The 27505-nt window shown below is 42.5% G+C and overlaps 1 protein-coding gene and 1 long non-coding RNA gene across 3 annotated transcripts in view; one reads left to right on the plus strand and one right to left on the minus strand.

The window, feature by feature from the left end:
• LOC142144305 (uncharacterized) lies at positions 1-26836 on the plus strand. Its single transcript, XR_012689681.1, has 4 exons — positions 1-187; positions 10059-10112; positions 20298-20397; positions 26500-26836. It is a non-coding gene; the product is annotated as an uncharacterized LOC142144305 (long non-coding RNA).
• Positions 1-27505, minus strand: part of GPRC6A (G protein-coupled receptor class C group 6 member A) — a 46743-nt gene that overhangs the window by 10173 nt on the left and 9065 nt on the right. For both annotated transcript variants that reach the window (XM_075202966.1, XM_075202965.1), the window contains exons 2-5: positions 26523-26826; positions 18887-19714; positions 17143-17358; positions 9969-10092 (exon numbers count right to left, since the gene is read on the minus strand). In XM_075202966.1, coding sequence (XP_075059067.1) covers positions 9969-10092; positions 17143-17358; positions 18887-19714; positions 26523-26826 — 1472 coding nt within the window. The remainder of the gene's footprint in view (positions 1-9968; positions 10093-17142; positions 17359-18886; positions 19715-26522; positions 26827-27505) is intronic.

The following is a 27505-nucleotide window of genomic DNA, read 5'->3' on the forward strand; positions in this document are numbered from 1 at the left end:
GGTTCACCACTAGCTCCAGATGACAGCTGTCAGAAAACAGTTCACAATAACAACTACAAACAACTTCCTCAATGTTTTGCAATCAGCACTCTGCTAAGAACACCAATCTATTCACTTCACATGGACTATTGCACAGCTTTCCTTACTCTGCTGTGATTCCTTCAATGAAAAGGTCAAGTCAGTCAGGGTAAGATAGTTTTTAGCAATAGGGCTAGTGTCCGGATCACTTTTCTTCCCTCTAACAAGCTCCGCTGTGCATACACTCTGCAAAAAACTATAAAAATTGTGCATATCCATTAACATTTCTTTTGCAATATATTTTATATATATATATATATATATATATATATATATTCCTGCCTATCATACTTTGTATTGTTTGCGCTTTTGTAACATATTACAACTCTAATTTAATTTGTTGAGTTCTAACATTTATAGTGATGTCAACTATGTGTTCTTTATTGTATTAATATTGCTATCCTATACTTGTAAAGCACTGACATATTATACAGCACTGCATATTGAGGAGATCATGATACAAACTTACATATAATGACATTAAATCGAACTTAAAAATGAAATATGGTCCTGGCCAAATTAGCTTGCAAACTAAAAGTTGCGGGGAACACTTTATAATTAGGATAATAGAATAACAATTGTAGCTGTTGGTAGAAAAACTTGTGAAGGGCTACTGTAAGACAGAAGTATTATCAGCCTCCAATATTACTGTAGCCTTTGGTGATTAGCGTTTTTGTGCAGTTTACAGTACAGTTAAAATGGGGTGAGACATGAAATGAAAGTTGTGGAGGGAGCTGCTGTCACCAAGGTGGACAAAAAGATGTCTTAAGATGGAGCTTGGCCAACGATCAGTGGTCTGCTCATCAAAGCCCCCAGAGACAGCAATTTAATCATATAGATATGGAACCATCTTTTCACAAACTGATGATGAATAAACACATAAATAAAGAATATTCCAGAATGAATTCTCTATCAAATACCTAAGCACATCTAGTACTTTCTTGGTGACAGCAGGTGGGTAAGAATTCACTAAAACCTAGACACCTTTACTGGTACTTGATAGCCCCCAGGACTTGTGCACAAATAGCATATGCGGAAGTATTAATTATTATTATTATTAATTTTTATTTATAGGGCGCCACTAGGTGTCCGTAGCGCCGTACAGGGACAAACTAAATTACAATACGAGGTGAGACAGCACACTACAGTAAACAATAATTACTCAGTGAGCTCAAAGCACAGCTAGAGGGGCGGAGGAGGGGAGAGGGGAAGGTCCGCCAACGACGTAGTCCAAGAGGGAAGGCAAGGATGACAGGGAGACCCCAAGGGGAGAGGAGTGAGCAAAACGGGATGGGGGAAAGAGGGTCCTCAAGGAGGAGGGCTAAGTAGCTGGAGAGCAGCGTTAACAGTGGTGAAGACAGGAGGAGAGAATACCCTGCTCAAAGGAGCGTACAATCTAAGGGGTGGGGTAGACAGACAGAGAGACACGGGGGAGAGATGGAGAAACGGAGGATAAAGATTAGGGGGGAGGAAGAGGCAGAAGAAAAGGTAGGAAGTTAAGTGGGAGACTGGAAGGCTTTAAGAAAAAGGTGGGTTTTTAAAGCCCGTTTAAAACTGGACAGATTAGGGGAAGTTCTGATGGAGGGAGGGAGCTTGTTCCAGTGGAGGGGGGCAGCGCAGGCGAAGTCTTGGATACGCGCGTGGGAGGAGGTGATCAGGGAGGAAGAGAGGCGATGGTCATAGGCAGAACGGAGAGGGCGGGATGGAGCATGAATAGAGAGGAGGGTGGAGATGTAGGGTGCAGTGGAGTTGGCGAGGGCCTTGTATGTAAGAGTGAGGAGCTTGAACAGGATTCTGTAGGGGAAGGGGAGCCAGTGAAGGGATTGGTAGAGGGGGGGAGACAGAAGAGGAGCGGCGAGAAAGGAAGATGAGCCTAGCGGCTGCTTTAAGTACAGATCGAAGGGGAGCGAGATGAGAGTGGGGGAAGCCAGTAAGGAGGAGGTTGCAGTAGTCCAAGCGGGTGATGATCAGAGAGTGAATAAGACATTTGGTGGCATCTTGGGAGAGGAAGGGCCGGATGCGAGCGATGTTGTGCAGCTGGAAGCGGCAGGATTTAGCAAGAGAGAGAATGTGGGGGCCAAAGGAGAGAGAGGAGTCGAGGATGACACTGAGGCAGCGAAGTTGGGGGACAGGGGAGATAGAGGTGTTGTGGACAGTGATAGAGAGGTCAGAAGGGGGCGAGGTGTGAGGGGGAGGAAAGACTATGAGTTCAGTTTTGGCGAGGTTAAGTTTGAGGAATCGAGAGGACATCCAGGAGGAGATGGCAGAGAGGCAGGCGGACACCCTAGAGAGGAGGGAGGGAGAGAGATCAGGAGAGGAGAGGTAAAGTTGAGTGTCGTCAGCGTAGAGGTGGTAATTGAGGCCGTAGGAGCTGATGAGTTCACCCAGGGAAGAGGTGTATAGAGAGGAGAGTAAGGGTCCTAAAACAGAGCCCTGAGGGACCCCGACTGGAAGGTTGGACGGGGGGGAGAGAGACCCAGAGGTGGTGACGGAGAAGGAATGGTCAGAAAGGTAAGAGGTGAACCAGGACAGGACAGAGCCGGAGAGGCCAAAGGACTGGAGGGTGTGGAGGAGGAGGGGGTGGTCAACGGTGTCGAAGGCTGCTGAGAGATCAAGGAGGATGAGAAGGGAGAAGTGGCCCCTGGCTTTAGCAGAGAGGAGATCATTGGTGACTTTAGCCAGGGCAGTTTCAGTGGAGTGAAGGGGGCGGAAACCAGACTGGAAAAGGATCAAGGAGGGAGTGTTCAGAAAGGTAGGAGGAGAGACGGCTGCAGACGAGCCTCTCGAGAATTTTGGAGGCAAAGGGGAGAAGAGATATGGGGCGATAGTTAGAGGGAGAAGTTTCGTCAAGATTAGGTTTCTTGAGAATGGGGGATACGAGAGCATGTTTGAAGGAGGAGGGGAAGATGCCGGTGGAGAGGGAAAGATTAAAGAGGTGAGAGAGGTGGGAGCAGGTGGTGGGGAAAAGGAAGCGAAGAAGGTGGGGGGGGTGGGATTCAGGGGACAGGTAGAGGGGGGGGGGCAGGATGAAATGAGAGAGTGGACTTCCTCGCCCGTGGTGGGGCGGAAGGAGTGGAGGGGAAGGTAGCTAGGGGGGAGGACGGAAAAGTGGGGGGGGTGGATGAGAGAGTGGAGGAGGAGATTTCAAGTCGGAGGGCCTCAATTTTAGAGGAGAAAAAGGAGGTGAAGTCAGAGGCGGTCAGGGAGGATGGGGTGGGGCCAGGAGAGTGCTGAAGGTGGCGAGGAGACGGCGGGAGTTAGAGGATTGGGAAAAGATGAGGGACTTAAAGAAAGATTGTTTAGCAAGTGAGAGGGCAGAGCTGTAGGAGGAAAGGATGAATTTAAAGTGGAGGAAGTCAGCCAGGGAGCGGGATTTTCTTCAGTGGTATTCAGCGGTACGGGAGCATTTTTGGAGGAAGCGGGTAAATTTGAAGTGCCAGGGTTGGGGTTTGGAGCAGCGAGGGTGGACATAGTGGGCAGGGGCGACCTCGTCCAGAGCAGAGGTGAGGGTGTGATTGTAGTAGAAGTAGTAGAAGACTACAAAAATGTAGTTAGGGATGTAATTCAAAAGGTCAAAACTATAGATGGTAGCCAGTGAAGCCAAATTCCTACACAGGGAGTCAGACAGAAAACAATGCTAAATTAAAGGTATATAAAGCACAATAATCTTTGTGAGTATGCCAGGTACTGGACCATCATATAGAAGAGGGGATACGTCCTCTGCAGGAACTTTGTGCGCCAATTCGGATGCAGGTGCAGTGCTAGTTTGCTTGTACTTTATTGTCGGATCCATGTATTGGTGGCAAGATTATTTGAGTTCAACGATAGATGTACGAACATATGGTCGAAAAATTGTTTTGAATGGACACAAATGTGACATTGTATCTGCCTATGTCTCCTGCATTACAAAATCTGCACTGATGTCACTGATTGTGCCAACATGGAATAAGTTCTGTGATTATATAGCTTGCATTTTTGCAATAATCTATGACAGGAGTGTGGTCGTAGTGAAATATTTTACCTAGGTGGTAGCGAAGCTTAAAATGTAATTTAAAAAAGATGTATATTGGTATTTTTGCAGCAGACAGTTATTTAATTGTTTTCATTCATTATTGATTGAGCAGGTTGCCTCTTATTGTTGTAGCATTGCTTTGAGAAATTACCATTAAAACAACTATGGAAAGTCCAGGGTAGCTAAAGGATGGCTCTGGTCCTCTTAAACAGCAGTTTGGAGTAGCCTCCAATTGAGTTTTACATTCCATTTATAAATACATGTGAATTGTAAATGTCTATTTGTTGGTGTTTATTGTTTATATTTATTGTTGGTGCTCTTATTAATTAGAGACCACTAAGGTCTCTGCTTGTTCGATTCTTAAATGCCAATTTTACTGTTCTGTGAAATGAGTTCAGGTGTATCTAATTGTTTATTGGTCATATTTGTAATTGTCTTAGCCTCCCTTCATCGACACATGTTGTGAGTTAAAAAGGATAAGCCAGCAATTGGTAATTGGACATACCTGCACTAATGGATGAAGACTAGAAGGAGTTTGTAGACATGTATGTGGAAATAGTAATTTCCTCCTGCTGAAAAGGCCATCTTGCAAATGGGATAGAGGCTTGATTGTCATGACTCTTCTTAATGTCCAGTCTTTTAGAATAATCCTGTCTTTATATACTTCTCTGCTACTTCTCTTTGTGTATTTGTTGTTGCATTTTATGGACATTATGGACCTCATTTAGAGTCAGACGCAAAGAAGTGTAGAAGTGGGAGTGTGCCGCAGCTTGGTAGGGTATTACGAGTAAGGGTGTGCACCGGCCACTTTTGGTGTTTTGGGTTTTGGGTTTTGGGTTCTGATTAGCTTGAGGTTTTGGGTTCTGATTTGTTTTGCCAAAACACCCCACGAAAGGTTTTGGTTCTGATTTTGGGTTCTGATTTTTTTTTAAAAAGCATAAAAAGTGCTAAAATCCATATTTTGGTTTTTTTTCCACTCCTACACTATTATTAACCTCAATAACATTCATTTCCACTAATTTCCAGTCTATTCTGAACACCTCACAATATTATTTTTAGTCCAAAAGGTTGCACCGAGGTAGCTGGATGTCTAAGCTAAGCGACACAAGTGGGCGGCACAAACACGTGGCCCATCGTAGGTGGCTGTGTAGGCTTGAATGGCCTTTTTCTGCTCCTCCATCCTCTGCAGCATATAGAGGGTGGAGTTCAAGTGCGTCAATACCTCTTATTTTAGTTGATGGCAGGGCAGGTTCATGCTTTTTTGATGTAGCAGGAACAGTGAACGTAGTTTAATATCTGATACTAATATTTCTGCACTGCAGGAACAGTGAATGTAGTTTAATATCTGATAGTTATATTTCTGCACTGCAGGAACAGTGAACGTACTTTAATATCTGATACTAATATTTCTGCACTGCAGGAACAGTGAACGTACTTTAATATCTGATACTAATATTTCTGGACTGCCTATTGAAGTGGAATCTCGACGGGATTTGGACTAAATTCCACTGCACAGATGGCGGACACCGGATGCACGTCTAACACCAACATAGCTGTTACAGCCGCAGTTATCCGCTTTGCCATAGGATGACTATATAGGAGTGGCACTGCAGTGGCAGACAGGATGGCAGTTTGAAAAACTAGGCCACAAAGAGCACATAATGGCCAAAAAACAGGTGCAAGCTGGAATTGTCCTTGGGCCCTCCCACCCACCCTGATGTTGTTGAAATAGTACATGTGCACTTTAACAAACCAATAATTTCAGCGATAGGGCCTACAAAACTGTGGCTGAAATAATTGGTTTGTTTGGACCCCCACAAAACGAGCTGGCAAAGAAAAAAAAGAGGTGCAAGCTGGAATTGTCCTTGGGCCCTCCCACCCACCCATATGTTGTTGAAATAGGACATGCACACTTTAACAAACCAATAATTTCAGCGACAGGGCCTACAAAACTGTGGCTGAAATGATTGGTTTGTTTGGGCCCCCACACAAAAAACGCTATTCATCTCTCCCTGTACAAACTAAACTGGCTCTACTGAGGCAAGATGTCGTCTTCATCCTCATCCTCTGATTCCTCTCCCCCTTCAGTGTGTACTTCCTCATCCTCACACATTATCAATTCGTCCCCACTGGACTCCACAACCACAGGTCCCTCTGTAGTGTCTGGAGGCCATTGCTGTTCTTGATTGAGGAATTGATAATTCATTTTTATGAACATCATTTTTTCAACGTTTTGCGGAAGCAACCTCCTTTGCCGCTCACTGACCAGGTTCCCCGCTGCACTAAAAACTCTTTCCGAGTACACACTGGGGGGGGGACAACTCAGGTAAAATATAGCCAGTTTGTACAGGGGCTTCCAAACTGCCTTTTTTTCCTGCCAGCAAAAATAAGGACTGTCTGACATGTCTACTTGGATGGTGTCAACAAAGTAATCCTCCACCATTTTTTCAATAGTGACAGCATCCAATGCAGCGACAGTAGACATGTCTGCAATGGTTGGCAGGTCCTTCAGTCAGGACCAGATGTTCTCAGCATCCCCGCCAGCGGGTTTTTTAGGAAAACTGAGCTTTTTCCTCGCAGCCACAGGTGTTGAAGAAAATGAAGGAGGAGCTGTTGGCATGTCACAGTCCTCTTCAGAGGTCAATCTCCTAACCAGCAGGTCTTTGCACCACTGTAGACTTGTGTCCGCTGGAAACAGAGACACAACATACGCTTTAAACTGAGGATCCAGCACGGTGGCCAGAATGTATTCCTCTGACTTTAAAAGAGTGACCACCCTCGGATCCTGGCAAAGTGTACGAAGGGCTTCATCCACAAGAGCTACATGCTTTGTTGAATCGCAATGCTTTACCAGCTTGTCCCTCACTTTCTCCAGCTGCTTCTGCAACAGCCTGATCAGGGGAATCACCTGACTCAAGCTGGCAGTGTCGGAACTGACTACTCGTGTGGCAAGTTCAAACAGCTGGAGAACCTTGCACAACACGAAAATCAGTCTCCACTGCGCTTGACTCAGGCGCATCCCCACTCCTTTGCCTATGTCATAGGTGGCTGTGTAGGCTTGAATGGCCTTTTGCTGCTCCTCCATCCTCTGCAGCATATAGAGGGTGGAGTTCCAGCGCATCACAACCTCTTGTTTGAGGTGATGGCATGGCAGGTTCAGCCTTTTTTGATGTTGCTCGAGTCTGCAGTAGGCACTGGCAGAATGCCGAAAGTGTCCAGCAATTTTGCGGGCCACCGCAAGCATCTTCTGCACACCCCTGGCACTCTTCAGGTAATGCTGCACCACCAAATTAACGGTGTGGGCAAAACATGGGACGTGCTGGAAATTGCCCATATGTAATGTCCGCACAATGTTACTGGCGTTATCTGACACCACAAATCCTCAGGAGAGTCTAAGTGGGGTAAGCCACTGCAAGATTATTTCCCTCAGTTTCTCTAAGAGGTTGTCAGCGTTGTGCCTCTTATTAAAACCTGTGATACACCACGTTGCCTGCCTTGGAACGAGCAGCCGTTGTGGAGATGCTGCTACTGATGCAGCTGCTGCTGTTGCTGCGGAAGGCGATGCATCTACCCAGTGGGCTGTCACAGTCATATAGTCCTTCGTTTGCCCTGAACCACTTGTCCACATGTCCGTGGTTAAGTGGACAGTGGGTACAGCCGCATTTTTCAGAGCACTGAGGACACTTGTTCATACTTCTCTGTACATCCCGGGTATCGCCTGCCTAGTGAAGTGGAATCTAGACGGGATTTAGTACCGGGGACACAATACCTCCATCAACCGTCTAAATCCCACTCCACTGATGGCGGACACCGGACACACGTCTAACACCAACATAGCTGTTACAGCCGCAGTTATCCGCTTTGCAATAGGGTGACTACTGTCGTACTTTGTGCTCATGGCAAACGACTGTTAGACGGTCAACTGTTTGGTAAAAGAAGTAGCGTTCTTACGACTTCCCCTCTGAGAAGATGACCGACTACCAGCAGCAACAGCAGCAGTAGTAGGCGTACCGCTGCAGGATTCCTCGGATGAATCCCGGATTGAAGAGGACTCAGTCATGCTGGTGACATGGCCTGCAGGACTATATCTTATGGAGATTGTGGAGGAAGTTGACGAGGAGGGTGTTGGTGGTTTGTATCCAACAGGACCAAGGGATTTAGGTGTCCCTGGACTGCTGACGGTCCTAGCCACAGGTCCTGAACTAAACACTGAATTATGAAGGTTCTTTAGGTGACGTATAAGGGAGGATGTCCCTAGGTGGCCAAGATCCTTACCCCTACTTATCTGAGCTTTACATAAGCTACATATGGCCATACATTTGTTGCCCGGATTGGGATAAAAATAACTCCAGACCAAAGAGGTGGATTTTTTGGTCTTCTGACCAGGCATGACGATGGGCTTTTTCATCCCATGGACAACAACTGTTTCCCCCCCTGGTGCCTTATTTAAAGATAACCACATCAGCATCCTCCTCGTCAAGTTCCTCCTCAGCGCCAGCTACATCAATATCCTCCTCCCGGTGTACAACATTGACACCTTCATTAGCCAAATCTGTAACTGGACTGTGGGTGATCCTTCCAGCATATGCAGAGGGCGTGCTGCAAATGGTGGAAGAAGCCACCTCTTCCCGTACAGTGATGGGAAGGTCAGGCTTCGCAACCACCAACACCCTTGGTCTCGCCTTGGGGATTTGTGATGCCATCTCTTTAGAAGGCAAGGTTGTTTGCTGTGTTGTTGATGACAGTTTAAGTCTCTTAAATTTTTTAGAGGGGTGGGGAGGAGGAGGGCTTAGATCCTTGGGTGAAGCTGAACCACTAGTCATGAACACGGGCCAGGGCCTAAGCCGTTCCTTGCCACTCCGTGACGTAAATGGCATATTGGCAAGTTTACGTTTCTCCTCAGATGATTTGAATTTTCTTTTTTTGCTACTTTTTCTTAACTTGGGCTTTTTGGATTTTACAAGCCCTCTACTTGGAGATTGGGCATCGCCCTTGGCCGACGATGTTGATGGCATTTCATCGTCTATGTCATGACTAGTGGCAGCAGCTTCAGCATTAGGAGGAAGTGGGTCTTGATCTTTCCCTACTTTATCCTCCAAATTTTTGTACTCCTTTATATGCAGCACAAGAGATCGTACCCCTAAACCACACACACTTTGGGACTGCAGAAACAGAATCACACAGGAGCAGGAGCACCACTACCCTACAACCTCCCTCTTCCCTGATCACAGCCCAAATGAAGATGGCGGCCGCAAGCGGCGTATTTATGACATCCGAGTCTCGCGAGATCCAACGCGAGACTTGGATGTCATAGCCTCTTTTCGGGATTTTTTCCCGGGCGGAAGTACCCGAACAGTGCTTGGATCCCATCGGATCCTCACTGTTCGGGTGGGCTCGGATTAGCGGAATCCGAGCCCGCTCATCCTTAATTACGAGTGGCAAGTAACCCCAGTTGCGTCCCACTCTTAATACTCTACCGAGCTGCGAGCAGTTTCTGCAGCTAGCTAACCGCTTGTGCCACCTAATTCCTGCCACACAGCTTTAGCCCTGTTTTGACGTGTTTTGCATCTGCGCCTCACTGCGACTAGGATTTATTTACATGGTCACACCTTCACAATTCCGTGTTCCTCCCATTCTCTCGTAGTGAGCCGCAAGCTGTCGCAAGTGTTAATTGCGTCCAAGATGCAGGTGGATTTGGAGCTTTCTGCACATGTGTGGTAGTGTTTTTTGGTTAGATGCGCCTAAAACAGACTTTGCGTCCAACTCTAAATGAGGTCCTATATGTTTACCAATTTTACCATAAGCCAAGGTTATTTTGCTGTTTAATTTTGTTCAATTTTACTGCATAAATAAAACATTCCTATTTCTCTTACTGTACCTGCACTATTGGTGTAGTGATTTTCGGGACAGGCGACGCATTCATAACAACATGTGTGCTGACTTGCAGATGTTTTTTTCATTTGCCCAGGTTTACATTCATCTGAACATCGGGAATGGATCTTCTGTAATGCAAAAGAAAAAGGTATGTAATTAAGCAAGTAATCATGAATAATAATGTAAAACTCTTGAAAAATAAAAACAGTACATAACTATATTTCATATTTACTGCATTACAAAACAGTAATGTTTCTTTCATACTGATTTTTTTCATGATATGGAGATTCAGTGACAGGAGCCATTGCTGGTCCATCAAGTATTCATGAGTATGTGTTCCTCCAATTGATTGGGAAAATATCTATACACCTAATGTATGATATAAGTCAACATTCTGTCACATGACATATAGGCCATGTTTTTCAAATCCCTTTTACATATTAATTGGATTAGATGAACACACAAAGAAACGTGATTATTGTGACAAGCATTCATGCTATATAGAAGATAAAGAGCATACATTTCATTTTGTACTAATATGTAAGGCAGGTGCAATTTTAAGACAATTGAATACAGCTTTTCCTGGTCTTTCTTAAATGTCATGCGTGCCATGAGACCTTTAAAGAATAAATAACTAATATAATGTATAACTAATAATAATCTAACAATAGTAGGAAAAACAGTGTATGGTGTATGACTACTCAGGAGTGCTTGGAACTAGTGCTTTGCAAGCTCTAGTCCACCTTTAGGCCCCTCCATATTCCCTTGTAATGTCATGCCCAGTACTGTTAGCTGTTTGAAGTTGCCCTCTGCACTATCCTACATTACAGAATAGCACATTGGGGGACATACCTCTCAACTATCTCATACTTGCCAACTGTCTCGGAATGTCCGGGAGACTCCTGTATTTCGCGTGAGTCTCACAGACTCCCGGGAAAGTGTGGCAATCTCCCGCATCTGCCCACTTCCTAGTGAAGTGGGCAGAATTAGGTCCAAAACGCCGCGATTCACCAGGAATCGCATAGTTTGGCCCCGCCCCCTGCTGTAAAATGATGCGTTTGCGTCATTACGTCACTGGGGCGGCTCCAAAATGACGCAAATTTTGGAGCCCCGCTCCCCATCATGCCAACCTCCCCTGGCAGGCTCCCGGAAGCCAACTTTAGAAAGTTGGCAATTATGAACTATCTACACCATGGTTGTCCAACCCGTGGCCCGCGGACTGCATGTGGCCCAGCATGCCTGTAAATGTGGCCCAGCAGGAGTTTTGGTTATGGCAAGGGGGCAGCACTGGAAAAAAAAAATCCTGGAAAAAAAAAAAGAAAATACTTACCTTGCGGTCACGTCAGCTGGCGCTCCGGCTCCCTCCCTGGTCTCCTCCTCCGTGTGGCGCTCGCAGTGAATGTCGGGGGTGACGTCATCACACCTGACATCCATTGCGTAGCGCAGCACAGGGGAGTCACCTGCGCGAACTATCAGCAGCAGTGAAAGATTATCCAGTATCTTATTGTTGTTACTCTGAATTTGGACTTTCTGCACCATGCAATTATGAACTAGCTGTGTTCTCTGTATGTATCTAATATAAATATTAAGAGATGATTGTATTTTTAATATTTTAAACCATTTTAAATGTGCAGTGCTGAGTAGGGTGAAAATATCACCCGCTGTTACCCTCATCGGAGGCTGCTCCATGAGCCATTTTTCCCACCACCCTATTTTAAATCTCTGTAGATTTCTATTAGTCCTCCTGATGCTACCTATATCGGTGACAATTTCAAACTGGTCAATAAAAAAATGATTCATGGGTGCAGAAAGAGAGGAAAAAAAGTTTTTGGCATTTAATTCCCCGAACCCCACTAAGGGGCAGATGCAGGTAAGTTAAATTGTAGCTGGTAATGGGACTACTGCTTTAATCATGATTCTGCAACAGGTTTCCTAACTCTTACTAACTTCATTTCCAAGTAAGTTTAATAAGTTAACTATGTTTTCTATGGTTTTTTCGATGATCAGCTATCGTTAGTGTTAGTGTATTTTATGTGCGGCCCAAACCAACTCGTCGTCTTCCAATGTGGCCCAGGGAAGTTAAAAGGTTGGACACCCCTGATCTACACAGTTGGGACAAAGTCATGGCTGTGCGAGACAACAGGACCATGTCAAAAAATCCCCACAGCCCTGTAATTTATTTCCCAACTTCCCTCTCCCCTACAGTTTTTGTTATCACTATCTTCTAGTGCCTCCTCCAATGTATTTCCTTCCTCTTCCTGATAATCATTTCCCACTCTCTATCACCCCACTCTAGTTTATTTCCCATCTTCCCACTCCCTGGCAATTTATTTGCCAATTTCACACCCTGCCTCACACCAATACTCCTGTAGTTAATCCCGACATGCAATGCATTTCCCATCTTCCCTCTCCCCCTTTACAAAAAATGGATTCCACATTGCATACCACCCAACTGTCCAGATGTTAGGGCTCTGTCCCTCTGATCCACTCAGGTACATGTTTGTCCCATGGGTGGCAATGTTGGGAGGCATCTTACGTTCACTGGTACATAGTAGAGCAGCAGTGAATGGGTCCCACACACCTATTTTTTGTGTGTTCTGCAGTGCTTGGAGGGGAAGGGAGGTTTCTAAGGGACAGCTTAAGGCTTTAGAACACTAGGCAGCCCTCTGTGGGGAGTGACCACTCCACCACTTTCCCTGTCCTGATGTCAGGAATGTTGGGAAGTAAGCATTGCAATTCAGTATAGATTCAACTGATATTACCTTCTTTAGGCATCCTTCATATCTACTTATATATTTCTCTTGGCTGTATTGTTTGATGCAGTTTTAAAATACTGTAGTCCTGCCAGAACAGAAGCTTGAAGCAACACAACAAGGTGTATGATAAATTACATATAACATAATAATCAAAAGTTTAAATTCAACCACTCCAGCCACTGACACCATATTTGTGTATATACCTTCTTCAGAGATCCTCAGTGTATTCAAAGGTTTTCATAAAAATGGTGAGCAGTGATTATCAATGTGGATGCCTGTTGTTTTTCAAACCGGCTCAATGAATTGTTTACAAATTTATCAGAATTTCTCCCTTTTTTGACTGATTAAGCAATCTGAGCTAAATTTGAGAAAGTGGAATAAATTCAACCATGTTTGAACAAGATTGAGCTTAAATTAACTCTTTTTTCTAAACAGCAATCCTGCTGACCTCGAATAAGAATAGTGAACATGGACCACAGTGGTGTTCGCAGTTAGAATTAAAACAAAAAAATGTAGATAGTTTTTTGTTATTTAAACATCTTATTTATATAGTGCCTAAAAATAGAAAATATTTTAAATACAAATTTTAACGTGAATAGCAAGCTTCGAATGTAAACAGTACACCTTGAACGAGAACCGCGCTTCCAATTAACGCGAATTGCAAATTTTTAGCCACTAATTAGAAACAGGGTAAATTGGTGATTATATCGTAAACATGTTCCTGGCCATCAAATTGGTGAAAATGTATTGTATTTTGAATCAATTCAAAATTTTTGAGCATGTCTACTGGTGAATATTCTTTTTTTCAGAAATGTCAAAAAGTTAAAGGTAAATGTAAAATGTTTTTTTGCATCTAGTAAGCTAAGAAAAAATGGTTATTTATCCCTTCCATCCATGTGGGGATAGCTACTGGCAACGCAACTTGAGTCAGGCTGATCTGAGTAGTGACAGGCAGTCACGTACAGTGCTCATAGCCTGCTAATCGCTTCAGACGGGGAGTCACCAAATTCTCCCTGTGCTCCATGCACTTACACAGAACTTAACCCTGTTATTTTCTTACAGCAGGCAGCACAGTGCTCACATGACTGTCCCCAGCTTCTCTCAGAGCCTCTGTGCATATATATTTTCTGTTCCAAGGAAGAGCAGACTCCTTGTAGCTTTGAATAATTATATGTTTTTGTACAAGGTTAATCAGATTAAGTAATGTAGATTATACTTTGTAAACTTCTTAACCTTAAGTAGACCTTACAAATGTTGTTAATAATATTGTCATAATACTCGTGTGGGTTCCAGCATTTACCCTAAGGCTAGCGGTCAAGATTACACGGATGCAACCTGTCTGGGCTGACAGCAGCAGTGGTGAAACCAGTGACTTTGGCTCCTTTAGAAACATGGTTAATTATATATGTATGGAGGGGTGATTCTAGGGGGTATATTTATCAAGCTGCGGGTTTGAAAAATGGAGATGTTACCTAAAGCAACCAATTAGATTCTAGTTATCATTTATTTAGTACAGTCTACAAAATGGCAGCTAGAATGTGATTGGCAGCTTGATAAATATACCCCTAGGTCTTCTAAGAAAAGATTGGCACAGTCATACACTATTAAACATATGGCTATTTAAAAGCTTGAGTAATTTTCATCTGCTATCAACATGAGGGTGTACTAAAAGGGTTTAACCTTTATTATTAGTGCCTGATATCCACCTCTTGTTAGAAATATCTTCAAAGTTTGCACATTTTTTCTAGAGTACCAGTCATTATTTATTAGTATTTTCTGATTCGATTGTATAAAAAATATCTATCTCTACTTTGTTACTGTTCCAGATTGCTGCCATTTTTAATTATTAAATTTCATATATTTTTTTTTAATCAATCTCCATTCCATTTAGGAATTTCTTGTCCAATAGCAATAGCTCAAGCATGTAAATGAGAGGTGGAAAGATTAAAAAAATGCTCTAGTACACCCCTTTCAAAGGGATGTCCTATCATCCTACAGCAGTGTTTCTTAACTCCAGTCCTCACTGAACCTCAACAGCTCATTTTTTGAGGATTTCTGTCTGTGGAACAGGTAGGATAATTACTGACCCAGCCAAGTAGACTAAGCCACCTGTGCATGATTAAAGAAATCCTGAAAACATGAGCTGTTGGGGTGCAGTGAGGACTGGAGTTAAGAAACACTCTCCTAGAGCATGGCTCAACGGTCTTATTGACTGTTTGGCTCCAGTATCCAAAATCATGGCAATAAATGGTTTTCATTACTTAAAACCATTGTTACCATTTTATTCATGGAATAAATGACAGAGCTTCTTCTCAATTAGCTCTCCTTGTTCTCATCCCTGCTAATATATAGTAACCACTAACTAAGATAGGAGAGTTAAGGGTGAAGGGTCGGTGATTCTATCAGTATGGAGCTGTGGTGGCCATTATGTTGTGCTTGGCACACGAAGTATACGGGTGGAATGAGGGTATGGCGGACAAGTCTATACAATATTTTACAGGTTACTATATAGTGGGCATATAACTTTAGTGGGCATCAGATTGTTATGCTGGATACAGGGCAGTGCATTGTAAGAATGGGATTGTGTTGAACATGGCACTGTGCTAGGTAAGCATATGGTGACTAATATGCTTGCCTTTAGGCTGATAATAGTGGACACAAGAATCCGAGTGTCACAGAGCTGTTATGCTGGGCATAGGGCAGTGTATGGTAGGTACAGGGCTCATTAATGGGGGCATGGACCTGAAGGACATTAGAGTCTTATGATGGGTTTAGGACTGTATTTTGATAATTGGACTGTGATATATCTCATGGTTATATCTGGTTCAAATAGATCTGCTGATTTTGTTTGGCTGTAGTTCTATCTGCTTTCACTGTATAGTGCGCACTATTTATTAACTCAATACACTGCATCACTGCATATTGGAATACATTCAGCTGCTTGACTGACTGAGAGCAGTCACGTCTTGTGACCTCCTCTGAACAAGGCAGGGAGGGCACAGTGTCACAGACAATCCAATCAGGAAAGGAGGAGGACAGATTGTAATGTGCTCTTCCTCCTTCCTCTGCAGGGGCAAATAAGGGGCATGTGAGATCTGATAGCATGTGAGGAGGCTGATGGACATGTAAGGGGCATGTGGTGAAATCTGGTGGTAGGTGGTGAGGTCTGATTTGTGTATGGAGAGGTATAATGGCATGTAGGGAGGTCTGATGGGTATGTAAGGGGCATGTGGAGAGGTCTGATGGCATGTAAGAGGCATGTGACAAAGTCAGGTGGCAATTGAGATGGTCTGATTTGCATTTGGAGAGGTATAATAGCATGTGGGGAGGTCTGATGGGCATGTAAAGGGCATGTGTGTAGGTCTGATGGGCATGTAAGGGACATGTGGGGAGGACTGATGGGCATGTAACGGACATGTGGGGAGGTCTGATGGGCATGTAACGGACATGTGGGGAGGTCTGATGACAATTGGGGAGCTCTGATGGACATGTGGGAATATCTGACGGGCATGTGGCTAGATTTTATGGCATGTAGAAAGGTCTGATATTATGTGGGGAGGCTGATTTGCATGTAAGGGGAATGTTGGATATTTTCTTTTTTGCACAGCAAGATATTGTAAATTATATTTTCTATGTATGTATGGTATGCATGCGCAAAATTATGTTGGGTTTATGTATATGCACACACATATAAAAGGTGACTCTTTGCAGTACCTATAGATATTTTTGGCTCTTGGTTTCTGACTGGTTGACCACACCTATTCTATTAAATTAAGTAAAAAAAATAAATGGTCCCTGTGCTTTGGGAAGAAGAGGCAATTTGTGTTTTCATCAGTTTCTTTCCATTTGATGCTTCAAAGAAAAATCAATATATTTCTATTTGTGGGTGACAAACTACTTCAGGAAGACAATGTACAATGGGCCCGATTCATTCAATAAAGTAAAGCAAAAAAAGCAGTAACTTTGCACCTCTGTAAAACCATGTTGCATTGAAGGGGGAGGTAAATTTAAAATGTGGGGACAGATTTATAGTTGTGTTAGGGCATGTCCTAGATAAACTTTAAATTTCAGTGTAAAAATAAAGCTATCAAGTATTTGTGTGCTACATAATAAAACAGGCAGTATTTAACTTATGTGCAAAACAATAAACTAATTTTCATTCATTGCATTGTATCATGGCATGTCCAGGTGAAAATGTACTCCTTTTTGCCTTACTTTTCTTATTGAATTAGGCCAAATGACTTATAGAACACATAATACTAGATGGGGTTGATTTCTTTTCATGTTAAAATAAACAAAAAAAGCTGGAAAATCATTCTTATTCATTCAATTATGTTAGCATATCCTAAAAAGAGATGCTATTTTGACCTGTTAACATTATGCTATGTGCTATGATTCACATTGAAATGTAATGTTTGCTACCTTCAAATGTTTGAACTCATTTTCTTTCTCCATATTATCGAATATAAAGATGTCCTTCTGTGTGTCATACTCAGCAAACTTGGTTACGTTTATCCTTCCATCAACGCCCTCTTTCCAGATCAGCACATCATACCCAGTATTGGCATCTCCTCTCGAGTCAAAATAAATAGTCTTACCATTGTAGGTGAAGTTTACATTCTTCAGTGATCGTAGAAGCTGGAGCAAGCAGAAATATAAATAATAATTTAACAAGGGAATAACCTTTCTATTGTGAATATTCAGAAGGGTCAAATGTTGAAATAGATACATAACACATGGTGCAAAAATAAAGACAGATTATTCCAACCTGAAGTTTTCAAAAGCTGTAACCCGTGTAACGAGAAATGCTGTTTCCCTGCTTTTGGGGTTCTACCAAGTGTTCTTGTGTAATGGGTAAAAATGTAATATGGATATAATTTGTCATCATGGGGGCATTTCACAGTCTCAGAATGCCATGTTTTCTGGCTAGAAAATGACAGCATACAATGTGCTTGTATGGTATCAACCAGTGACGGAACTACCATTGCTGCGCAGGTGCAGTGCACCGGGCCCCATCGAGGTAATGGGGACCTCTGCATGGTAGATGCAGAGGGGCGGGGGCCTCAATTCCCCTCTTCCCGACTCCCTGCATCGGGGCCCAGAGCTCGCTAGTTCCACCTCTGGTATCAACCTACAGTGTAAAAGCATCCTTGTTGATCACCTGGGGGTAAATGTATCCAGCTGTGGGCTTTAAAAAGTGGAGATGTTGCCTATAGCAACCAATCAGATTCTAGCTGTCATTTTGTAGAATGCACTAAATAAATGATAACTAGAATCTGATTGCTTGCTATAAGCAACATCTCCACTTTTTCAAACCCGCAGCTTGATACATTTACCCCCTGGACTCATTTTCTTTCTAAACGGATTAACCTAACTGGAGATCCAAATGCTTGCCTTATTTCCTACATGTGGCAACACAATACAAACCATAAAGTTCTTAAACTACATTCTATATTGTTCAATCCTGACAAATTGCTATGCCACTTTCACATAAGTAAAGCATGTACAGTGTATAACAAATTTAGCAAGAATGTTTAAAAAAAACAATGACAAATATAATTGAGTTAACTTATGAGAAAAGGAAACATCAACAACATAATGGGCATTATAATAATAGTAATACTAATACTACTTCTAATAATAATAATAATACTTTTAAAAGAGTTGCCCATTTTTCACAGGAGGTGAAGTATAGGGAAGCTATGTATCACAGAGGTTAGAGAAATCATCAAGTCACTATTTAGGTGTAGTAAGCAAATGATGGAAGGTGAATCCCACCAAGTAATGTACTCAGATAGGCGTGTGAAAAGTATCGTGATACCATCCCACCTGTCCAAATTACAAAAGTAATAAGAATAAACGACAGATATATCCAGATTATTACTGAATGGTCACAATTTATAATGAAATGAAAATAAGGTGGGTTTACTAAGTGACACATTCATGAAATTATGCAGTCCAAAGACTTTGATCTTGCATTTTCAAATCATAATGGACTTTCCACCTAACACATATCAGGTTGGTTACATTCCAGTTTATTTGGTTAGAAAGGTAATGCAATTTATAATTCTAAGCATCATGGCACAAAGTCTCTCCCAAAACTATGGGGACATGCTAGTATTCACAACATTAATAGCAGTAGTCTTAATGTGATTTGTAATTATACCTCCCATGGTGCAAAAGCATTTGGATCCTTGCAGTTTCGATAAAGACAGAGATTTCGAATTGCATGGGCTATAGCAATCACTGCCAGCTGAGTACTATAGACAAATCCTGGCTGTATTGTGGCCAAAAGAAAATCCAGTCTGAGAAATTTGCTTTTGATCTTGCTTGGTTTAAATATGGCCTCCTTGGAATAGTTGGTAACACAGCCATACAGTTCACTGTATTTCCTCTTTGGACAGTCGGACAGAAGAAATGTATATTGGTCTAATAGACGATTCATCTCAAAGTCCTGCGGACTTAAATTTTTTAAATAATCCTTAAATGATGTAGTATCTCCACTTCTAAACATAAACCCTATCACTGGCCCAATCCTTTGAATATTAGGAATACTGCTAATTCCTGAGGATGTAGACCAGCTATCACTTGCTATCCAGGTCTTTTGTATTTTCATTTCCATGACTTTTCTAAATAGTTTTACTAAAAGTGAAGGTTTCAAAAAAGCAACAATGACATTCACTCTGGTTTCTTTCAGTATTGTGTGAATGGTGTCATCTATCCGGGACTGTACTGTATTGTCAGATAAGTGAGCAGGTATGACTTCTTTAAAAGCAATGCAGACATTGATTTTAACAGCTTGAGCTCCAAAGCTCTCTAGAGCTGATCGACCATAGTCATCATCCATGGCGATAAGTCCAATCCAATTCCAGCCAGAGTTATGTATGAGTTTTGCCATCGCTCTAGTTTGATAAGAGTCATTTGGTATTGTCCGCAGGAAAGCAGGAAAGCGAAATCTGTCACTCAATATTTCAGCAGATGATGAATGACTAACCTGAAGAAAGAAAGAATTGAATATATTTATCTTATAATGAAAATGTGCAAAAAAACCTATACATAATTTAAATTAAAAAGTATTATTTTTAATATTGGGAATTTCTTTTTTAGGCATCTTTATGGGCTTTCCTACTCATTCCCAGGTTGTCCGCTCCATCAAAAATTTCCAACTGTTCATCAAAATGAATCTTCTTTACCTCCTATAAACTCAGCCCTCTATACCCTTTCTATGCCACCTGTTGCCTTCTGTTTGTTTATGTAAACAGAAAAATTCTTACCACAACTCACTCTTCACCAACTAGCAACATGTAGTACAATTACAAATATCTATTTTATACAGATGCATATTTATAGCTGCAGAAAATGTACCATAAAAGTAAATAAAAATAGCATTGATAATATATATGTCATCTCTGTGGGTGGGCTATCTGAGCTATGGCTACCTAAGCTATGTCCTGGTTTGTTGCTGGGGGCCAAGCGGGGGGGTTGGAGGATGGTAGTGGTGGCAGTATAGTGTCACTTGTTTTCTTTTTTGTTTTTATTTAATGACTGATACTCCATTCATCCTCTGTTTACCATAGGTGCCCATCTGAAGTATCTTATTCCTTCCTCTTCCAGAAGAGTTATAGAAGACCAGTTATGCAGTCACCAGACCGTGATGTCATTGCATAGCATTCCCAGGTATATATGATGTGAAAGTCTTTTATTGAGTGTAAATAACACCCTTGCTTTGTATAGTAAAGAGAAGTAAAATACTAAGGGGCAAATACAATTAGGATTCACTGCCGTGATTACACGCGGCTGCATGTGTAAAGTGTCATTACGGTACCGCAACATTGCGGATTTCTGTTTTTTATTTATTATTCCTTTGTTTATGCTCCCATATTCTATGTGTAACACCCCCTTTTCCGGTTTGGGTGTATGTATCAATTTGTGCATCCTGTCTGCTACACAATAAGGATTGCATACACTTTGCACTCTTGTTACATTCTCTCTCCCTTTGACATAACAATGTAGTTGCTTCAATAACTTAGACTCCTCCCCCAGCAGGTACATGAGCTTCTCTTACATGTGGTAAAGAATAGTAAGGCAATTGGTGCAGTTTCTCACAAATTAAATTCAGTCTCAGGGGCGGGCTGGGCCAGGGGGCAGGGGGGCATCGGCCCCCCAGGTCGCTCAGACCACTGATAGGGCCGGCGGCCGCATCTCGTGCGCACAGGCGGCCGCATCACATGACACGCGATGCGGCCGTGTCATCAATGACGCGGTCGCATCCCGTGTCATGCAATGCGGCCGCCTGTGCGCCCCCCAGGCTGGTATCTGCCAGCCCGCGCCTGCTCAGTCTCTGTGTCCTAACTAACTTTCTCTACACTTCACCCTTGTTATTATATCTCAGTTCTGAAAAAGGGTATAATACAATATTCTTCAGGTCTCCCCACCTGTTTCCTACCAGACTAGTAACACAATGCACAGTCCAAGTAAATTAACAGTAAATAAACATGGGTTACTTATCCCCACTAATCGATCAGCATCTGGCTCCTCTCAGTTCAGCTTGCTGGTAAGCTATCTCACTCATCACTGTGAAGTCTTATCCAATCTTTCAGGGTCTCTCTCTCTCTCTCTCTCTCTCTCTCTTTAATACCTCCTTCCCTCAGATCTCTCAGACTCCTGTTTTCCTTTCTCTGACAGAGTGCAGGAGACTCTCCCAGGATGTATGTCCCTCTGAGTGCCTCTCAGAAGCCCAACTGTCGTTTGTAATTGCTCCTTCACAAGCTCCTCCTCCCCACTGAATGTTGGGAGATGTAGTTTTCTGCCTGCAGCCTCACTCAGGGCGTCGGCACTACACTATGTAGACTACAAACCAATTTAAAGCTGCTGATTTTGGGTAGGGATGTTCAAGGACCCCTGTGTTTTAATTTTGGATCTGTATTAACTTCGTGTTTTGGTTTTGCCAAAACCCCCCTCACGTGTTTTGGGTTTGGATCTGTATTTTTTTGCAAAAAATGCTAAAAAAATGCTAAAATCGTTTCATTTGCTCTTCTTCTGTACCTACATTATTATTAACCTAAATAACGTTAACTTCCAGTTATTCCCACTCAATTATGAACACCTCACAGGTTACAATATTATTTTCATTCAGTTTAGGCCAAAGACTGCAGCGAGCTGGCTGGTTACTAAGCAATAGGGTAACGGCACAAACACATAGCATTTTTATAGCAGATCTAGTAAACATTGCCACACAGCAGTGTCAGAAAAGAAAAGTGATGCAAGATGTAATTGTCCTTCGGTCCTTCAACCCACCCTTATGTTGCTTATTATAAAGGGCATGTACAGTTTAACAAACCAAGCCCTTCAGCGACGAGGAGTGCCACATTTGATCACATGGCAGTCAATGAACTTTACAGTGGCAAGATGTTGTTGTTATTGTCCTCACCCTTAAGCTCACACTCATCAGTGTGTACATCATCCTCACACAATAGCAATTCATCCCCCGCTGGAATCCACCATTACAGAAGTCTCTGTACTTTGATATAATTGCCTGCCACATTTTTAGGAAGTAGCCTCCTACGAAGCCTCTCTACGAAGTAGTTCTCCCCCTGTTTGCGTGGGTTTCCTCCGGGTGCTCTGGTTTCCTCCCACAATTCAAAAACATACTAGGTTAATTGGCTGCTATACAAATTTACCATAGTTTGTGTTTCTGTCTGTCTGTGTGTGTATGTTGGGGAATTTAGACTGTAAGCTCCAATGGGGCAGGGACTGATGTGAATGTGTTCTCTATACAGCGCTACAGAATTAGTGGCACTATATAAATAAATGATGATGATGATTTCTAGGTGCAATAAGTTTCTTACAGAAGCTGCTTAATTTCAACCAATTGTTAAAGGAACTATAGCCTGTTCCACATTACTTTAATATCAAGAAAAAAATTGAAATATTGTGAAGAACTATTATTGAAAATGTGTGAGAGGATAAACCTCAGAGAGTTTCTTTTTGCTAAGAGAGTATTGTACACTTGCGAGCGGGACTATTTAATGCACCAGGATCAAGAACTACCACCTTGCTATTGTGCTTAGGGATTTAGCCACATCTGTGCCAGAAAGTAGATCCAGAACTCGACTGAGGCAGCACTGTGATTTCATGTGTAGGAAATTTCACTCTTTGCTCCCCCTAGTTTGATCACTGGACCATCTGTTTATTGAAGTGTTAGTTACCTGCAGCGCCGGACTGGCCATTGGGCCCTTCAGGCAAATGCCAGAAGGGCCGATGGCTAGTTGGGCCGATCTGGTGGGGCACCATGCCTGTCCGAGCAGCGCAGCTCACTGAGCGCTGCTCGGCGGAGAGATTTTCAATGTGATGTGCGGCATGTAATATTAATCACATGGAACGGCACCTGTCATACGTGCGCGTGATTACTGACATCAGCCGCACATCGCATTGAAACTCTGTTCGCCGAGCAACAAGGTAAGTGTGTCTCACTGACTGGGGCTGGGGGGCTGTGTTTGTTTCACTGAGAGGGGCTGTTTTTGTTTCACTGAGGGGGCTGTGTTTGCTTCACTGAGGGGGCTGTGTTTCACTGACTGGGGGGGCTGTGTTTCTTTGACTGGGGGGGCTGTGTTTCACTGAGGGGGCTGTGTTTCTCTGAGGGGGCTGTGTTTCACTGACTGGGGCTGGGGGCTGCGTTTCACTGAGGGAGCTGTGTTTGTTTCACTGAGGGGGCTGTGTTTCACTGACTGGGGGGCTGTTTCACTGAGGGGGCTGTGTTTCTTTGACTGGGGGGGCTGTGTTTCTTTGACTGGTGGGGGTATGTTTCACTGACAGTGGGGGTGCTGTGTTTCACTGACAGTGGGGGTGCTGTGTTTCACTGACTGTGGGGGGGGGCTGTGTTTCACTGACTGAGGGGGGCTGTGTTTCTCTGTGGGGCCTGTGTCTGGGGGGCTGTGTGTGTCTCTCTCTGGGGGGCTGTGTGTATGTCTCTCTCTCTCTGGGGGGGCTGTGTGTGTGTCTCTCTCTCTCTCTCTGGGTGGGCTGTGTGTCTCTGGGGGGGCTGTGTGTGGCTGGCAATTGTGTGTGTATCAGTACATTGTATGGAGTCTGGACATTATATATATATATTTATATATATATATATATATATATGTGTGTGTGTGTGTGTGTGTGTGTGTGTGTGTGGCCATGTTCATATTGTGTGCGTGTGGGCGCAGTATTTTAGTGAGGGAAGGGAGGATCTTAATATAGTGTTTGAGGTAGGCTATTTAATGGTGGAGTGTAGGTGGGGCTAAATTTTTAAAGTAAGGTGAAGGAACCTTTAATTTCATGCTGTGGTGGTTTAGGGCTATTAATTGAATATGGGGTTGATTTGGAGGAGGAAGGCTATTTATTTAATGTGAATATGAATTATTTATTGCTGGGGATGGTTGTGGAAAATGTCTAAATTTATTAAACTTTAATGTTGGGACTGTTTGGATTGAGGGAAATATGTTTTGAGTAAATGGGTATATTGTTAATTTAATGTTGGGGCTAGTTGGAGGGAAATAAGTATACTTATTAAATGTGAATATTATTATTGTAGGGACTGGAAGAAGGCCTAATTATAAAACGTGAGTGCTATTGTTTGAACACCATGGCTGGTTGGAGTTATCTAAATCTCATGTACTCCATTTTTTTCAAAATAGGGCATTCAATATTCCAGGATCAAGACAAGAAAGAACTGAGCTAAAGAAACCAGCTGCTACAAGTGGTGAAAGTGAGCAAGACAACTAGGAGAGAGCAGGACAGTCTGCCAACTGTCCTGAATCTGGTGGGGTAGTCTTGAATTTGGGTGACTGTCTCACTTAGTCAGAATTTGGTCCGACTGCAAGGACAGTTGGGAGGTATGTCCCGCTTCACAACGTACTGCTTGTGAAGGCAGAGCTGTGTGCTTCTAACAGTAGTGCACACAGTATTGCCTGTGTATTTGTCTAAAATGATAACCATGTTACATAATAGGGGCCCTGCTGTCTTAAATAACCCGGGCCCCCTGAGCTTTAATCCAGCTCTGGTTAGGGGAAGGGAACTGATAGCTGTTCTCAGTTCCCGGACAGGACACAGCCTGCAGAGCAAGCCGAGGAGCTCTAAGTATCACAAGATTTGGTAATCTCCTGAGACACAGAACTTTTCTGCTCACTCTGCAGGAAGTTCCCACCCTTATGGATGTCAGCAGCACCAGAAGCATAGATATGTACAGTGGGCTGGTGATGGCGTGATGTGGCTGGGAAGGCGTGATAAATGTAATATTTTATTATAATGTATGTATCAATGCCCCATGTTGGGCACACCCAAAACACAATGTGGTCACGCCCTTTTCGGCGCCGCCGCTGTGCGGTAGCACACAGTTTCTATCATGCTTGAACTGAGGTGGGTCTGTGTATTTTAAATGCCAGGGCTGATTTTTAGTCACAGTCCGGCCCTGTTACCTGCTATATGAAGTGTACAATTGCTTATCTATGGAAGTGTCTATTTAATTGTCCACAAACTTCTTAGGGAATTGTCTATGCTAATTTCTTTGTCTAACCAATGTGTTTCGAAGGTAATATTTTCAAGTTGCCTTTCCCGCTTTAACCTGTTTGCTCTAGAAATAAAAGGTTAAAGGTTCATGCTGTTGGTTATTAAGTTGGGAGCAAGTAAGACTTGTCAGTACCATTGCCCTTCTGTCACCAATATGCAAGAAGAAATATATCCTTGCATTGATGTCCCTCCAACTGCATTTCCAAGGAAGCACTCTCATCAGCCAATGCAAACTTTTATATCCCTGCCTACACTGCCATCTTGCCCACAGATATTTGTGCTTCTCAGCAAACATAATCTCACTTGCCCAAAAAGTAATATTATTTGTGCAGCAGTTTTCCAAACTTGCAGTTGGAAATGACCCTTTATGAGAAACTATGCCAGCGAAAGTGGATTATCTATCAAAGTTCTCTATATTGGAAACCCGACTATGTAAACCCCATCACTTGTTATGCAGTTGCAGATTGTAATAGAAAACCTATTATAATATGCATCTAGTCTATATCTACACTGTACATCTGTAAATGTGCATAATATACATATACTGCATGCTCATATTGAAAATATAGGGAAGGTGAACGTGAGTAAAACAAAGAAAGCAGGAGATAGTAAGATGAGGTACTCAGACTATTGGAAACATATGCCTAATTTGAGAAAGTTCTAACCAGGAAAAACCCATACTATGCATCACAATTAGATTTTTTTATCCCCTCAACATTTCTAAACATATTTAAAAATAATTTTGAGATATTATTTAGTTATCCTTTAATTAAATACAAGATCAGATGATTACCGTTTCATGATAAAATACTAGGGGCTAGATTTACTAAGCTGCGGGTTTGAAAAAGTGGGATTGTTGCCTATAGCAACCAATCAGATTCTAGCTGTCATTTTGTAGAAAATACTAAATAAATGAAAGCTAGAATCTGATTGGTTGCTATAGGCAACATCTCCACTTTTTCAAACCCGCAGCTTAGTAAATCTATCCCTAGGAGTCATGTTGTAATTTTCTATATATTTTATACATACTAAAACATCAAATAATCTATTTATATGCTTAATGGTTCTGTCATTCCTAAATTAATCTAAAAAGCAAGGTAATATTATCACATTGCTCATTGTTGGACAATTGTTTTTACAAGTAAATATTTATTTTCAAATCTCAAATAACATTGATTTGAACTGTCATATATAATAATAGAATAAAATAGTAGGTATAAACATGTTCTCATATTTCAGAAGGACTGTTCCTGACCACCTACCTGTGGGATGAGCTGTGTGTTTAGTAACCTTGCAACAGCGATAGACACTTCCGAATAACTGTCTCCGATGACGGCCTTAACCTTGGGTGTATAGTCTGAATAGTTGCACTTGAATGCCAAGATATCATCGGTAGTATTGTATGCAGAAAGAAATCTTAGTGCTGCTGATATGGCCAATGTGGTGTCAGAACAAGTGTCATAAATTTCATATCCAAGTTTGATTCCAGGTATGAGTGAGGAATTGTTTATCGTCTCAATAGCATGGGTCATGGCCAGTATTTGCAAGAATCCCTGCATCTCAAATCTGTCAAATACAACCAATATTGATATTACATATAATTGAATTAAATGCAGTGAGAATTTTATACACGTCCATTTTTTTTATTTCCTGCCTATGGGCTGTGTACACCAAAATACAGGTTTTCTTTTTGCAGAGAAGAGACAGGCATCCCAAGTAAAGTGACGGGAGCCCAGGTGTTTGTGAAATAAGTGGTCCACCTGGACAAAGAGACAGAAATCAGTTGACAGGGAGACTGCCAAATTAATTTTTTCACTCGAACAAAGCAAAGTCCTGGAGAAGTAAATAAAGGATTGTGCATACAAGCCAACTTTTAAGATTCCCTTCATTAAGGGAAGTTAAGTAAAAAAATGTGTATGTAGTCTCCTGGGCAAAAGCATGTTACAATGCAAGACAGTAATTAACTTATGTGCAAAATAGAAAACTAATTTGCACCCCTAGCATTGTAACATGGTTTTGTTCAGGAGACTACTTACCCAATTTTTTTTACTAAACTTCCCTTAATGAATCAGGCCCATGGTTATTAAACTTGTATGTACAAAAGCCTTTTTACTTTTTAATCCCCACAGAGCCTGAGAAGAAGGGAAAAGAGGAGGAATCTAGTCTGAGAGAACTCAGAGCAAGTTTTTATGTCTGAGAAGCACCTACACCATCCCACACCAATGTAAAAGGGGTGGCATATACA

The sequence above is a fragment of the Mixophyes fleayi genome, chromosome 3 (assembly GCF_038048845.1).
Source record: "Mixophyes fleayi isolate aMixFle1 chromosome 3, aMixFle1.hap1, whole genome shotgun sequence".
NCBI lineage: Eukaryota > Metazoa > Chordata > Amphibia > Anura > Limnodynastidae > Mixophyes > Mixophyes fleayi.